Genomic DNA, 17,288 nt, shown 5'->3' with positions numbered 1-17,288 from the left:
AATTGTTGGGCCCGTGCTAGCACGGGCCATGGTGCATCTAGTGAAAATAATAAAAGAAGGAAAGATAAGAAAATATTAAATAAAATCTTAAACTGTTATAAAAATAAAGACTACAAAGTAAATGAAGTTGAGAAATGTATAAAAATAAAGACTACAAAATAAATGAATTGTTTTGACTCCTTATTTATAAAAGAAATGAAGTTGCTTCAGCATTGATGCCTCTGGCATATTACTTGTGTAAGAGCTGGTTGAGAATAGGTGCAAACGCCAATGATCTTAGAAATCTTAGTTGCGTGCCTTTCACTAACTTCTTCATCTACGTTAATGATCATCTTCTTGAGAATAGGCGCAGACGCCAGCACTAACCTTACAAATAGCAATTCCACTCTTGAACCATGGAATCTATGTATTTTCAGAGCTTGAAGTTTATTGAGTTCATCAATCCTGCAGCCTTGTACTTTCAACAGATTTACATCTACTTCCCTGGAACCTTTCTTGATCCGACTCAACTATAAATAGTATAAAGAAAGAATAGTAAGATTTGCAATTTCTATACTGGGAAACGGAGTAATAACTCATGAATTCAACAACTCACCAGAAGGTTAAGCAACTTCAAATTGGGAGAACTTCTAAGGATGCATAGAAGGGAACAAATTTGATCTTCATCATTAAAATCAAAATCATAAAATTCGAGATTGACCAAGTAATTGAGCATAGTTGACAGCCTCCTTTCTAAATTACCATAAGCTAAAAACTAGACAACAAAAAAACCAAAATAAGAACATTAATAGTCATTTTGAGCTATGCAAAGGTATCAATTGCCATCTTACCTTGAGGGAGCATCCGTCCAAAATAAGTGCTCCAATTTCAGGCAAGCTGCTGAGAAGTTTTACCAATTCCATTGCTTCATGTTGTCTGTTTTGTGAAACTTCTTGTTGTGGTATAACTGCAAAAAATTTTACCTTCCGACAATCCTTGAAAGAAATCCATTTAATTGTGTCAATGCCACAATGGGAAAATTTTAAACTTAAAAGTTCTGGGGCATATATATTCAAGTGATGAAGACCACTACACTGCATAAACATCAAATCTAGAAGATTTGGAACAGAGAGGAAAGAAGTTGCAACGTCTAATTCAAATGTGACTCCAACAAATTCAAGGCTTTTGAGCTTGTGGAAACCTCCAAAACTGCATGGCGGCCTGAAAATGCAACTTGACAGACTCAATTGTTCAAGTTCCATACCATACACATAGGAAGGCAACTTATAAGGAGCATTCAGATTTCTTGGATTCATGAGGGTGAGATCCACAAGACCATTTCTTGACAAATGTAGCATCCATAGATCAATAACTGAGTGGTTAGAAGGATTTATTATTGAAAGATCAAGGAGAAATGTCTTAATGGGTCCATAGTGGTGCAATAGAATTCTATTAATGATGTCTGTTGTGCTTGATTGCTTTTCCTTTCTGTAGAAGTCCGTAGAAATTCTTAGCTTTGGATTTGAAGCCCAAACATGTCTCCACTTACTGGACAAGACACTCATTCTTGCGGCATCCTCAATAGTCATGTACTCTTGAATTTGGTGTATGACATTAATAGGAAGATCTGTAAGTCTATCAAGTTTGTCCCTTCCATTTTGAGGTCTTTTATAGCTATTTGTCATCATGATTGTAAGTCCTGACCATTTGAACCAACAAAAATAAGTGAAGTAATTTGCATAGAAAATGCTTCACACATGTTACACATATTCAACTTTATTGATCACAGACTTCAAAGTGTTAGTATTTAATTAAACCTTGGGATATTGTGCTGACAAAAGAATACCACAACGATGGTAAATTAGACAATGAAAAATCATGCCAAAGGAAGTACAAAGATTGGTGTTGTTCACTCTACTAGATTAACATTCATAGGCGGAGATGAACAATCCGCCGTTCAAAAGAGAATATAAAAGTGAGTATAAAATATCAAAAGAATAACTTCACAACATTCACCCTTAAAGAAACACACTCAAGCGAATGCATATTATTTTCATTTTTTTCTTAATGCTTATTATTTGGTCTCAATAAAAACTATTACCTTTGTTTCATTTTATTTGGTGGTGTTTGTCTAAAAAAGAGTTAGTAATAAAGTTTTTCACACATAAGCTAAATATATATAACATACCAAAAATCAAATGTCAATGCCATTACACAGTTTATGGCAGGATGTATGTTTGTTGCTCTGGTTGAAAAGGCAGCCTTAAGAGGACGGTGTTCTATGGATAGACAATAGCTCATTTTTATATTTGGTTATTACATAAAGAGACAAAAGTGGATGAATAAAAAAGGGAGACATCGAAGAGGGAAGAGAAAAATCAGACCACTTATAGATTAATGAAACACCTACAAAAGATTCTTGTTAGGATATTAAAACACAATTGTCCAAGTTATATGTAAGTTTGATATATCTATAATTGTTGATACTCTTTTCTTTTTTTGGTTTAACAATAGTCAACAGCTGTCTTTCGACCAATCGATTCCATTCTTTGTTTTATAACTTGACAGAAAGACACTATCCAATATTTGAATTATAATAGAATTCACTTAATTTGCCGAAAATAAAATCAATTATTTACACTTATTTAGTAAATTTTAATACGTAAAAGGGGCATGTATCAAAAATATTGGGTTTGGATAAACCCATAAGTAAGAATCTACATTTGCCCCTAAGGGCGGTTATACTCTAATAATGGGTTTATCCCTCTCCCCCCTCTCTCTCTCTCTCTCTCTTTTTTTTTTTTTTAATTTTAAAACCCCTCCCAAATTAGGAGGATCTATAGTGTTTTCACACTTCCCCTCGAACTATCTAATTTTCAAGAAAGATAGGGACAAGTTAAAAGATAATTACATAACAATCACATGGCTAGCAATGTTTATACATTGCTATACAATTCATACAAGTTTGATATATTTTTATACACTATTATACACTTTTATACAAGGGAGATAAATTGCCTATAAACGTATATGATTATTGTATAATCTATATCTATACTATATTAAAAGCACAAAGGCCCTTAGCGAAATATCGTTTGCCTTTTTAACCCTTTAAAATAGAGTTCATATTGGACAAAATCGACATTTAAAATTGTTTCCTAATATTTAAAAATTTTAGATCAACTAAATTTTGTACTTTAAATTATTCCTTATTTGAACTAAGTAAGAAATCCTAATATTTAGGACTTTAAAATCAATTAAAAAATAAATTATTAAAAAAAAAAAAGAGGAAATGAAAAACTATCAATAACAAACCATTGGGAAGGATTAGTGGTACGTGCATTAAAAAATTAATGTTACTAATTTATGTGCTTTTCCTTATATAAACCAACTTAATGTTACTCATGCTATTACGAGGAGGAAAAACATAAATGCCACAAAGTTTTTTCTTTAAATACCACAAAGTTAAATGATGGAAACCATTGTAGACATGAACAAGACTTTTCAAATAAATATGAGAAAGTGATTAATTATTAATATTAGTTTGTATAATTTATCTCAAACTATAATATTTGAAAACTACACTTCAATAATTTCAACAAGTAACTATAAAAACATACGAGAGAGAGGTGTTGGGTTGTTGGCAATAGTTAAAAAGTACGAATAACTTTGCAAATACAAATATCCAAACTTAAATATTAGATTGATTTTTTAAGCTTGAAAAATATAATTCTAAATAAAATTATAACTATAACCAAATATTTAAAACTTGCAATGAGTTAATATTATTCAATCAACAAAATTAAATCATTTCTGTTAATAAGAATAGATATTTAATTTTTGAATTAACAAAATGAAAAATAAATCCTATTCAATTTCTTTCCAAATCCATCATATAAGTAAACCCTTCTTTTTCAGTTGAAAAGACTTTTTGATACAAAAATTAGATTTTTTACAGGAATAGCATTTGTGGTGGAATGAATAAAATTTAATGCAAAATTATAATATAGTAATAAGCATCAACTGCAAAATCCTATAATACTCTTGAATAAATTTATTCATATAATTTCATACGTGGAAAGTTAAAAACAAAAGGAGTAGATTAATTAAAATGTTGCGGTTGAATTTACTTTTTGTGACAATAATTTATTTTCTTAATATGTTGAAAATAATTCTTATGGTATTTCTTATATATTAAAGAACCAGAACAAATTACATTTTGCTCGTGAGCAAAAAGAAGGCGCTTCTATCAATTGAATGAGATGATTAAGAACTTATACGGGATAGAGTTTCTTTCTTTTTTTGAGTTAGCTAAATAGGATCAACAATTATTATTTTCAAAAAGCTTTTTTGTACGCCAAACAAAAATAAATAAGTAATAAAACGTTTGAATAATTTGAATCAACTCGAAAAAAGAATTCAATTATTCAATTATTATCTAATTGAGTAATTTAACGATTTCCCTTTCATATTTGATATTGATTTTTTTTATTTGATATTGATTAACTCACCAATCAATACGTAATGGAACTCGCTTCGCTTTTCTGATTGATAGATAAAATATTAGGAAATCCTCTATTTACTGAATAATAACTTTTTTAATTTTACCTTTTATTTTATAACTGAAACCATAATAATATAAAATTTATGTAATTCTTTAAAATATTATATTTATTGAGATAGGGTAACATGACTCTAAGACTAGTAATATATAAGAGTGCATTTGCAAAAGAATATTGGCTATGCGGGTGTAAACTAAAAATATGGCTATGTGAGTGCAATGTGTTGTGTTGTGATATATACCTTTGAAAAGTTCTTATTAGCTGCTAAAATTCAAATGATGAGTATGAAGAAACAGAATTCCTCGATAAGAGACTGTGAGAGTTGTATAGTACTTCTCTTTTGAGAGTTAATGTCAATATCAACATTTTTTTAGTTTTATGTATACCAGTCACCTTATATAATAACATTTTATCATAAAAATTAATTTTTTATTCAGAACATATTTTTCCAATAAAATTTTAGCTCTATTTAACAAATTTTCTTTTTTTACCTATAACAGCAGGAACTATATTTATAAGAGTACACTCTTTGTAAAACTACTCCTCTATAACAACTATTTCTTTAGGGTAATAAAATAGTCATCATCATAGAAATAAAATCACTAAAATTACCAATAATAAATTAGAGATTTGACCAAATATTTTAAAATTTTAACGCACTACTTATGATAAAGAATATTACATGAATACATAATCTATCATTAAAGATTTCATACCCTTGAAAGATCTCCACATATATTTCTATTTAAAATTTTATAGTAATTTTTAATTTAAATAATTTTTTTTATCTTTTATAACGTTAAAGAAATTGATTTTTTTTCGGAAAATCTTTGTCTATACCGGTCAAATAATATTTAAACATCAAATATTATTATGGATGTGTATCAGCCAATCACTATAAAAGTCAAAAATATAATCGGAACAAATAAAATTATTATAGAGAAGTTTCACGATATATATGAATATTTCTTAACTTGTAATCCTAATCAAAGAAATCAACTAATCCATGCAAGAAATCAATTTTCGAAGTAGTAAACTCTTGGATTAATTAAATTATTTAAGACTCGGAGTTGAGAGAAGAAAATATCGCCACTGTAACATCCTTATCGAAAATGAAAACAAACAAGAAATAAAAGAAAGGAACTAACCTCACAACGGCGAGTGAGAGGGGATTCAGGAGGAGCGGGTGCTAAATAGGGATTAGGGAGAAAGAGTGAGGCGGGCATACCTAGAATGCAAAAACTTTCTTTTCAGGTTAAGGTATTTATAAGTAAGTTTATATAATATTTGGGAAGAAAATCTCCTTAATAAATATCACTACTCCATAACTAGTAGTCTCATAAAAATTAATAATTAATATTTTAAATTGGCAAAAATATATAGATAGACGCTCAAAGTTGGCACCAACTGTCAGTCAAACATTTCGGCTTAACAAATAATTAGATAGATACTTTTTCTTAACAAGAATATATCTCTTAAACACTTACTTTGGACAAACAACTCACATCACATGCACTCCCAGCTGACATGTCAAATGGACAATCAAATAATTAAACGTGTGATTCAACAACAAAATTTCAGTTGCACACTTCAATTTATCAAAAGATAAAAATATTTATAATATGTTAAAATAAAAAGAATAACCCCTTCCCAATTAGACCTCCACCCTCCTCCCCCAACTAAACCATTGCCCACCGACCAAATTACCGGCAATAACTTCACCGTCACTCATTGCCACGACCCAATTCCCACCATAGGTCGTAACAGTGCCCAACGCTATCATTAGACAAGCCAATAATTTAATCAACACGCCAATAGGTAGTCCAAATGTATCTAAAAATAAATAATAAATAAAATCTTTTATTTTTATAGTAAAATACTAATATTATTTTAAATGTTCGAACGTGGCTGAAATATAAATTTGGACATCATAACAGAATACAACCAAGAACAAAAATCTTAATCTCCAAAATCCGGTATCACAAGTTGTCACGACCCAAAACTCGACCTGTCATGATGGCGCCTATCATGGTACTAGGCAAGCCGACATCTCACACATACCAATATTTTTAAAACCCAGTTATACGGAAATATATTTAAATAAGTAAGAATCTCGTAAAAACTAGATATAAACATCGAAACTCAGTACAAAATTCTCTCTAAAAATTTGGGTGCCAAGAAGTGCATGAGCATCTACATAACAACACGATCTAACCAATAGAAAACTGCCTAGGAAAAAGAACAGTAAAATAAAATTAAAAGATATAGGAGGAGAGTCAAGGTCTCCGAACGCCAAGGCAGTTGCCTTAATGATCTCCGAACAGATGAAACATTAGGAATCAACAATCGTCATGCCTAGAAACACCTGGATCTATACACGAAGTGCAGGGTATAACGTGAGTACAACCAACTCAATAAGTAACAAGTCTAACCTGTGGTCTGAAAATAGCGACGAGCTCAAACAGTATAGTAAAAATAAAGAGTTTAACAAAACAAAAACGTAGACATGTTTCTAGATTCAATAGTTAAGTTCAACACAGGTAAAATAGGACAAGTGTGATTGATAAGAAGAGTATGACATCGCTATATCTACATGCCAAGGTGAATACTGTATGTGATGAAACATAGTGAAATCCCAAATACTCGCACTCTCAGAGGGCTCAATCTGCCTGTCAATCCTCGTTTTTCACACTCAGTCACTCAGTACTGCTGATAGTCATAAGACGTGTTGCGGCATGCAACCCGATCCACACACACACACACATATATATATATATAGCCATAGGACTCGTTGCGGTATACAACCCGATCCACATATATATAGTCATAAGGCTCGTTGTGGCGTGCAACCTGATCCCCCTATATATATATATATATATATAGATAGATAGATAGATAGATAGATAGATAGATAGATAGATAGAGAGAGAGAGCCATAGAGCTCATTGCGGCGTGCAACCCGATCCACATATATAGATATCACTCATAGTACGACATTCAGTCCCCAACTCAGTCACTAATCTCTTCAGTCTCTCGGGCTCACCACACTCATGCTAAGCATTCTAATCAATGATACAAGATCCGATAATATATGTATAACAGAGACTGAGATATACAACTGTAACTAAATAGATAACTAAATAACAAAGTACGATAACTGTGGGTCCCAATAATACCAACATATAACCTAAACATGACGTCTGACATGATTCACAACTCAAGTGCTCTAACACATAGAGCACAACAAAAGTGTTCAGATAAAATGGCGATGTAGTTCCAGGAAAACGACTAAATTTCAATTTCTACGGTGTACGCCCATACGCTCGTTAGCTAGCATGCGCGTCACCTTAATATCAAGCACATAACACGTAATTCGGGGTTTCATACCCTCAGAACCAAGTTTAGAACTGTTACTTACCTTAAATCATATAAATCTCTACTCAAACACGATCTTGCCTCCCAAAACGGCCTCCGAATACATCAAATCTAGCCACAAACAGTTCGATACAATCAACACATGAATCAATTCCATAAGAAAATACTAAGTTCTCAATCAAAAGTCAAAAAGTCAACTCAATAGCTGGCCTCCCGGCCCACATATTGAAATCCGGTAAAAGTCACAGAATCCGGAAGGTCATTCAACCACGAGTCCAACCATATTAAATTTACCAAAATCAGACATCAAATCGACACCCGAATCCCCAATTTAAACTCTCCAAATCCCTAGACTCCAACTCCAAAATTACACCTTAAAACCACATAATCTAGGTGGGAAATTCAATGGGGAAATATAATTATTAAATAAATTTAACTAGAAGTGACTTACCTCAAGAATCCCTTCGAAATCCCTATCAAAATCGCCTAATTCCGAGCTTGAAATGCCCAAAATGAAGGAAATCACAAAACCCTCAAACTTAATACTCTGCCCAGCACTTTCGCACTTGCAACTCATTTAGTCGCACTTGCGGTCTCGCAAGTGTGAGAAATCTTCCGCTTCTGCGGTTTGCCCAAGGCCCCACCGCCTTCGCTTTTGCAACCACACACGTGCAGGTGCCAGTCCGCACCTGCGGAAATCCTTCCGCATTCGTGCTCCACAGTAAACTAATCGAATCCCGCTTCTGCGTTCCACTTACCGCATCTGCGACCTCGCAGGTGCGGAAATTCCCTTACACCTGCAACCACTGCATGCTCAACTCCAGGCCACATCTGTGTTTCCCCCACTCACACCTAAGATCTCGCACATGCGATCACAACTACGCAGGTGCTATTGCAACAGACGTGGTGCTTCAACATTCCTTCAAACTCCCAATTCGATCTGTTAACCATTCGAAACCAACCCGAGGCCCCCGGGACCTCAACCAATTATACCAACAAGTCCTAAAACACGATACAAACTTAGTCGAGCCTTCAAATTATATCAAATATTGCTAAAACCACAATCGCGCATCGATTCAGGCCTAATGAACTTTTGAACTTCTAACTTATACATTCGATGCTGAAACCTATTAAATCACGTCCGATTGACCTCAAATTTTGCACACAAGTTACAAATGACACAACGGACCTACTCCAACTTCTGGAACTCTAATTCGAGCCCGGTAACCATAAAGTCCACTCTCAGTCAAACTTCTAAATTTTCAACTTTCGCCATTTCAAGCCTTAAATTTCCAAATCATTATCCGGATACGCTCCTAAGTCCAAAATTACCCAACGGAGCTAACAAAACCATCAAAATATACATACAGAGACACTTAAAGTTAACACGATTTGTCATTTAAATACCTAAACTCAAGGTTGTTCCTATTGAGCACTTATACTACCCGAAACTTATTCCAATTAAGCACTTCTTTGACAATTAGCCAAACTTACAAAGTTTGTGCAATGCACTCGCTGCTGACGTGGCGAATGACAAATAAAAAAAGGACATATATTATTCTAAATAAAAAAAAGGAAAAACTATATTAAATCTATTTAATAAATAAAATAAAAATAACATTCTCAAAAAGAAAAGAAAAGCTTAATTTACACCCAATCAGGAAAGAACACATTTTAAAAAAAGTGAGAATTATGTTCTGGAAATCAGTGGTCTTGGTGTTCTTCACTATTTTCATGTGTGTTCTTGTTCAAAGCACGATTTTAATCCAAATTTTTAAGAGAAAACTCCTCCAAATTTGTTATAACTTCAGCTAAAGATCCCCACGACGGTCCGAAGACAACCCCAATATTAATTTCCCAAACTTTCATCAAATTAAGTAACTCATTTTAAACCTTCAAGCTTTTTAAAAACCTCATTAATGATGTTTAGGGTTTAATCAATGGTTCTCCAACCAGACGACCCATCGCTGCTTCTTGTTTTGCTGCTTCTTCTTCTTCATTTTAGTCTTAGTTCTCTGCTTCTTCTTCTTCATTTCAGTTCTGGCGGCTGGGTTGGAGTTCTGGCGGCTATGGTCTTGGAGATGGGTCGCTAGCCGCTGGCGATGAAGTCCAGCGGCAGCGTGGTGGCCGGAAATCTCTTAGAACGGCATGGTTTGTTGCGGCTGCGCTGGAGATGAGGAGATGGGGTACAACTGGTTTCTTAGGGTTGAAGAAGAAGAGGGGGGCTCGTTGGTTTTTCGGAGAGGATGAGGCCGCCGGTTTCTCTCGCCGGATTCCGGCAGTGAAGAGGGGACTGCCTTAGATCTGTTTTGTTTTTGAGGGAGAAGAAGGAGGAACAAAACAAAATTTGTTTTTGGATCTTCACGCGCCTATATTGGCGGGTGAAACTCACTTTATGTGCCAACTCAGCAAGAAATGCTTAATTGGAATAAGTTGTGGGTAGTATAAGTGCTCAATAGGAACACCCTTGAGTTTAGGTGTCTAAATAAAAAATCGTGCCAACTTTAAGTGTCTCCGTATGTATTCAGCCTTTTAGATTTGTTTGCGCATAAGTCAACATCTGGTCAATACTTTTTAACTTAAGTTTCCAACCTTGAGACTAAGTGTCTCAACTCACTCCGAAACTTCTCCGGACCCGAGCTAACTACCCCGACAAGTCACATAACAACAATTGAGCAGAGAATGACTAGGAAATGTTGGAAATACGGCTACAACTCTTAAAATGATCAGCCACGTCATTACATCCTCCCCATCTTAAACAACTTTCGTCCTCGAACGGGTCTAAAAACGTACCTGGAGTCTCAAATAGGCGTGGATATCTGCTCCGCATCTCCTGCTCGATCTCCCAAATAGCCTCCTTAACTGGCTGACCTCTCCAGTGCACCTTCACTAAAGCTATATCCTTTGACCTCAACTTTCAAACCTGCTGACCCAGAACGGCCACCAGCTCCAAATCATAAGTCAAATCACCGTCCAACTGAACTGTGCTGAAATCCAAAACATGAGACAAATCGCTGACATACTTCTAGAATATAGAAACATGAAATATTGGATGCACACTCGACAGACTAGGTGGCAAGGCAAGTTTGTAAGCCACTTCTCCAATCCTCTAAAGCATCTCAAATGGCCTAATATACTGAGGGCTCAACTTGCCCTTTTTCCCGAACCTCATAACACCCTTCATAGGTGAAACCTTGAGTAGTACCTTCTCTCCAACCATGTAAGCAACATCACAAACCTTCCTATCGGCATATTTTGTCTAGACTTCGCTGAGCAAAACCGATATTGAATCAATTTAACCTAGTCCAAAACATCCTGAACCAAGTCAGTACCCAATAGCCTAGCCTCCCCCAGCCAAACCAACCCACCGGAGATCGACACAATCTCCTACACAAAGCCTCATACGGAGCCATCTGAATGCTCGACTGATAGCTATTGTTGTAGGCAAACTTCACGAGCGGCAGAAATTGATCCCAAGAACCCCCCAAAATCTATGACACAAGCGCATAGCATATACTCCAATATCTGAATAGTGCGCTCGGACTGTCCGTCCGTCCGATGGTGAAATGCTCAACTCAACCTGGGTCCCCAACTCTCGCTCCACGGCTCTCCAAAAATGCGATGTAAATTGCGTGCCCCAATCTGAAATGATGGACACTTGCACACCGTGAAGGAGAACACTCTGGCGAATTTAAATCTTAGCCGACCGCTCTGAAGAATAATTAGTCCCAATTGGAATGAAGTGCGTGGAATTGGTCAGTTGATCCACAATCACCCTAACAGCATTGAACTTCTTCGAAGTCCATTGGAGCCCAACTACAAAATCCGTTGTGATACATTCCCATTTCCACTTCGGAATCTCAAGCCTCTAAAGTAATCCGCTTTTGGTGCTCATATTTCACCTGCTAACAGTTTAGGCACCAAGCTACAAACCCCACTATATCATTCTTCATTCTCCTCCACCAATAATATTGCCTCAATTCCTGGTACATCTTCGCGGCACCCATATGAATGGAATACCGCGAACTGTGGGCCTCATCAAGAATCAACTCACGCAGCCCATCTAAATTAGGCACACTAATCTGATCCTGCATCCTCAACACCCCATCATCCCCAATAGTAACATCCATGGAATCACCGTGCTAAACCGTGTCCTTAAGGACAAGCAAATATATGATTTATTTTTAATTATACATCCAATTTCGTAGTGAAAACTCAAAAATATCATTTCTAGGTTTTCTTCCAAAATTCCAGGATTTTTACCAATTTCCATCTTTAAATCCATACATAATCCATGTATTTAGCTTATAATGAGTAGGAATCACTTACCTTGTGATATATGAAGAAAATGCCTTTCCAAAATTGCCTAAAATTGGCTCTAATAAGAAAAATGAGATAATAGTGAGCTAAGTCCCGATTTTACATCTTATACACTGCCCAGCCATTCCTCTTCACAATCACGGAAATACCTTTGCGATCATGAAGTCCAAATCTGTCGCTGCCAATCTCAATCCCGATCGTGAACAACCATCGCGATCGCGGAGCATCACCCTCCAAACCTACGCGTTCGCATATGGCCAATCGCGTTTGCGATGGCCAAATTCTCCCCAACCATGAACCATTCCTGCATTCGCACTCTCCTTGTCGCATTCGTGATTGGCAATCTGCCCAGCTCCTACTCCTCGCGTTCGCGACTACCCTGTCACATTGGCATAGAACAAATCCCCTGGCCCTAGTTCTTACTCCGTGTTCGCGACCTCCCTGTCGATTGCGAAGCACAAAATCCAGCAGCCCAAATAAATTCTTCATCACAGACGCGTGCTTCCCACCATGTTCATGAAGAACAACACCACCACCAGCAACAACAAAAAATACCAACGTGGTCCGAACCAACCAGAAACACACCCGAGGACCCCATGACCATCGTCCAATCATACAAGCCAGCCCCAATATCATACCCAAACTTTTTCAAGGGCTCGAAACACCACGAATAACATCAAAACCAAGAATCGGCGATAAAAATCCTTCTCTTAACTTTCAAATTTTAAAACTACGTATAACGCGTTTGAGTCACACTTAGACATTCTGGATCAAAATCAAACTTCACACACAAGGTCCAATCAACTAAAGGAACCTATCCAAGGTTCCAGAACACCAAATGTTATCAAAGTCCACTCCAAGTCAAACTTAGCAAATTCAAAATCTTCAAAATGCAAACTTCCGATAATAAGCGCAAAATCGCTCTCGGACCATCCGATAATCAATCCGAACATATGCCCAATCTCGAAATCACCTTACGAACCTATAGGAACCTTTCAAATTTTGATTCTGATGTCAGTTACTCAAAAGTCAAACCTTGGTCAACTCTCTCAACTTAAGGCTTCTGAATTGAGAATTATTCTTCCAAATCAACTCCGAACTTCTCGAAAATAGAAACCAATTGCACATGCAAGTCATAATATACATGGTGAAACTACTCAAGGTCTCAAACTTTCGAACGACATGCTAGATGTCATGAGCCATATTTTCCAACTTAGGTTAACATGATAGCACCTAGTCTCTAAGACTATGTATGCCTAACATTTAATAATAACTGAACAAAAATAACCAAACTGAGATCTAAAACAAATCCGATAAGCTCATATTAATTCCAAAAATAGAACATCAACATCATAATTTCCAAAAGCGATGGAACTGAGTCATAAGCTCTACAAAATGTTCTAAAACCTATACTACTACACTATCTGATAAAGGAAATAACATTAATGAGAGGAAAACAGAAGGTGTCTCTGAGGCCTACGGACGTCGGGCAGGTATACCTTGAAGTCTCTAGAAAGTAGCTAATCAATCAATCACTGGCATCTAGCACAGGCAGACATACCTGGATCTGCACACAAATGTGCAGAGGCGTAGTATGAGTACACCACAACGATACCCAATAAATATCAAGCCTAGCATCAATAGATAATGACGAGGTCAGGTCAAGACACCCACTAGGATTACAGTGGACTAACAGAGTATAGCACAATCTAAATATGGAAAGCGAGGAAGTAAATGACCAGTAAACAGTTCAATAATGTAAGTTAACAACGGAAGTTTAAGCAGTAAAGACAACAAAGAGTAAACACGTGATAAAACAACAAGGAAACAAATACGGGTAATTTCAAGTAAGACAATGAAGAAACAACAAAAACTATTTAACCAACAAGCCTTTTTAACATACAATGCATGACAAAAAATCATAACCGAGGTACCGCCTCGTTTTCACATTTCACAATTTCAATCACAATCTTTCCTTATATCACCGCATGAGCCTTGCATTTACTTTTGGAAATCATTTTTCCTGAAATAGATACACACATTTTAGCCCACCTTATATCACCACATGGCTTCAAGTATTTCCCCTACTAGCAACACGCATATGAAGCCCACCTTATATCACCGTATGCGTATCAACCCCTAGTCTTATACTATCGCATGCGTATCAATTCACAACACAATCATAACTCGTGCCTCAAGTGCCCATATGCCACAACTTGCCAAAACGTCAACAATACCAATGTTTCCACAACAAATAACCAATGACTTAATCATAATGTTTATAATAATCTCAATAACAACAAGATAAATGAGGAATACTCAGTGAGGAAAGATCTCCCACGATTAACAACTTCACCTCAAATGATAACGACTTTTACAACTTCAATACCAATAACTCAACAAGACGATATTCCACAATTAACAACTTCAAGTAAGAGTAAATCAACAATAAATAGGTAACAAGATAATAAGGAGGTAACAACTTCAACTAAACATATGAGGACAATTATAGCAAGTAAGAGATAGAACAAATGCTAACAATGTCTAATAGGGCATACAAGAGTAGATTAACACATGTAAGAGTAGACTATCAATGAAGGAGGTAACATGTTATGACAATTCAGTTTAAGGCGTGGAAAGTTTCTAATTAACCTAAATCACTCAAATACCACATATAGCCCGTGTACACACTCGTCCACATAAAATGAATAGCACAATCAACCCAAATCCTAAAGGATAGTTCCCTCATACAAAGTTAGACAATATACTTACCTTAACTAGGCAAAATCAACCCTCAAAAATATCTTTTCCCCATAAATGCGCCTCCACATGGCTCAAATCTAACCAAAGATGACTTAATATCATCAAATAATGCAAGGAAAATCGAATACAATAGATAAAGCCATGATCTTTACACATTTTCCAAAAAATCAACAAAAGTTAACCTCGGGCCTGCCCAGTCAAAACCCGAGTCGAAGGGTAGATTCCGACTACCCATAACCCCACGAGTCCATTTATGTGTTTTGTTTTCAAATCCAAGTCCAAATCGACTCTCAAAACTCAATTCTTCAGTTTTCAAAAAACATGACAAAATTGACAAAATTGTCACACCTCCCTTTTTCACTACACCCCGAAAGGGTATAAAGGAGTTTTTCCAATTAAAGGACGATCGAAATGGGATTTATTATTTAAAAGATTCAGAGTCGCCACTTGGGATATTTATGGTGTCCCAAGTCACCGGTTGAATCCCTAATCGAGGAAAAGCTTGACTCGGACCAGAAATCCGAGTAAAGAATTTTGTTAACCCGGGAGTGCTAGGCATTCCCGAGTTCCATAGTTCTAACACAGTCGCTCAACTGTTATATTCGGCTTAATTATCTGATTTTAAAACACTTTTAAGCCTATGTGCATTTTAATTTAACCGCTTTTAATCAATTTTAAAAAAAGATTGAACGTCGTTTAAAACACGTCTTTGGATCACGCCACATGAAATGCACCCACAATCCTAAATATATTTTATTCAACGTTTTAAGATTTTGATTTGGGTCACATGAAATGCACACCCGAGTTTAGGAAGGTAATATTATTAGGTGACGCGCCTAAAGCAACTACGAGTTTGCAACTTTGCGAGGGCCATGAAAATTTACTAAATGGCACGCCTCGAATTCTAAGAATTTTAAAAGAAATAATTAAGCGAGGGCCACACAATTGTCATTTTTGTTCAGTGTGGCGCACCTCAATCTATTTGTCTAAGATTGATCAAAATATTGAGGGCCATAAATTATACATTTTCGGCTAATATGGCATGCCCCAACCCATTTTAAAGGGTCTAGTTAATTAACTAAGGGTCTAAAGTGATTTGAATTTCATCTAGGCAAACAAATAACTTAACCCTTAAGAATCAATAAAATGGAACAACGTTTGGTTAACATAAAGCCCAATTAAAAGCAGGCCCAAATCACATTCTGTCATTTTTGCACATTGGAAACAAAGGTCTAGGCTTGAACGAAATTTGTAGCGCATCAAAAGGACACTGGGCCAACGCGAAAGGCCCAGTTGCAAGATTCAACGCCAAATCACACACAAGAACTTAGAATTGTACACAATTGGTTGAATACCAATCAGTTAAAACTATATTGAGCACATGATTAAACTAATATTTTTGCTTCTTTGATCATTTAAACATAGAGCAACTAAAACTATATTTCTAGTCAGATCTGCACTTTGGACCCAAGTTTGCCTTGGACTCACAAGGCCACATCACAAGGAAAATAAGCATTAGGCCCAAACGAGCCCAAACCAGATTTCAAGGTTAATTGCTGGAGGTTTAAGACTCGATATCGAGTCTCCTCAGAAGCAAACAACATATATCTAACCCTTTCTTCATAGCAATAAACCAGGCCTCAAATTACAAGATTTAAAGTCTCATTTCACAAGATATCAACATTAAACTTATTGATGCCTCAATTTAAACAAAACTAATAGGCAAATCCATTATTCTCAACATGAGTTTACGACCATATTTCAAAGTACAACCAATTCTGAGCAAGACAATAAACACCACAACAGACTACACATCCTATACCTATCATGATATTTGATTCTACATAAAATTGTTACCAAGTAATGTAAAACCGAAATGTATAGCCAAAACTAGAGAAAAGCTGAACAACCTGCCTCCAATCCAACTCATGAAACATGACTCCAAAACAAACTGAAGGTCAATAAATACCAAACAAGGTTCAATTAAATTTGTTAGTGTAAACCTCAAAATTCAAAGTATAACTCTACTTTAAACATACTACACCAAGGAAATTAAACCAAACAAATCCAGTGGAACAAAAATAAAGAAAAAGACAGCTAGTAAGAAAAAGAAGTCCTTCATTTCTTCAAGATCATATCAACCATCTTACATAGCTAGAATTAGAGATATATACCTGGAAATTGAAAGGAAAAAGAAGTGAGGAAGCAGTAGAAAATCAGCAAAATAGTGCCCAGCAGTAACAATGGAACAATAACCTCACAGCAGTTCAAAACCAGGTTTAAAACCCA

The 17,288-nt window shown here is 35.7% G+C and overlaps 1 protein-coding gene across 1 annotated transcript; it reads right to left on the bottom strand.

The window, feature by feature from the left end:
• Positions 1 to 73: 73 nt before the first annotated feature.
• On the bottom strand, positions 74 to 5,806 carry LOC107764332 (F-box/FBD/LRR-repeat protein At1g13570-like). Its single transcript, XM_016582888.2, has 4 exons — positions 5,690 to 5,806; positions 831 to 1,678; positions 596 to 754; positions 74 to 509 (listed from the first exon to the last, which is right to left on the bottom strand). Exons 2-4 carry the CDS (start codon positions 1,665 to 1,667, stop codon positions 207 to 209), a joined length of 1,299 nt encoding a protein of 432 aa, XP_016438374.1. The 5' UTR covers positions 1,668 to 1,678; positions 5,690 to 5,806; the 3' UTR covers positions 74 to 206.
• Positions 5,807 to 17,288: the final 11,482 nt, after the last annotated feature.

The sequence above is a fragment of the Nicotiana tabacum genome, chromosome 18 (assembly GCF_000715075.1).
Source record: "Nicotiana tabacum cultivar K326 chromosome 18, ASM71507v2, whole genome shotgun sequence".
NCBI lineage: Eukaryota > Viridiplantae > Streptophyta > Magnoliopsida > Solanales > Solanaceae > Nicotiana > Nicotiana tabacum.
This window is presented reverse-complemented; position numbering and strand designations above follow the sequence as displayed.

Bases quoted from the DNA above. Each gene is read 5' to 3' on its own strand.
- LOC107764332 (XM_016582888.2), bottom strand. From the start codon at position 1,667: ATGATGACAAATAGCTATAAAAGACCTCAAAATGGAAGGGACAAACTT. The intron at 755-830 runs GTAAGATGGCAA...TTTGTTGTCTAG, and splicing joins TGGACGGATGCTCCCTCAAG to TTTTTAGCTTATGGTAATTT. The intron at 510-595 runs GTGAGTTGTTGA...TACTATTTATAG, and splicing joins TGAAGTTGCTTAACCTTCTG to TTGAGTCGGATCAAGAAAGG.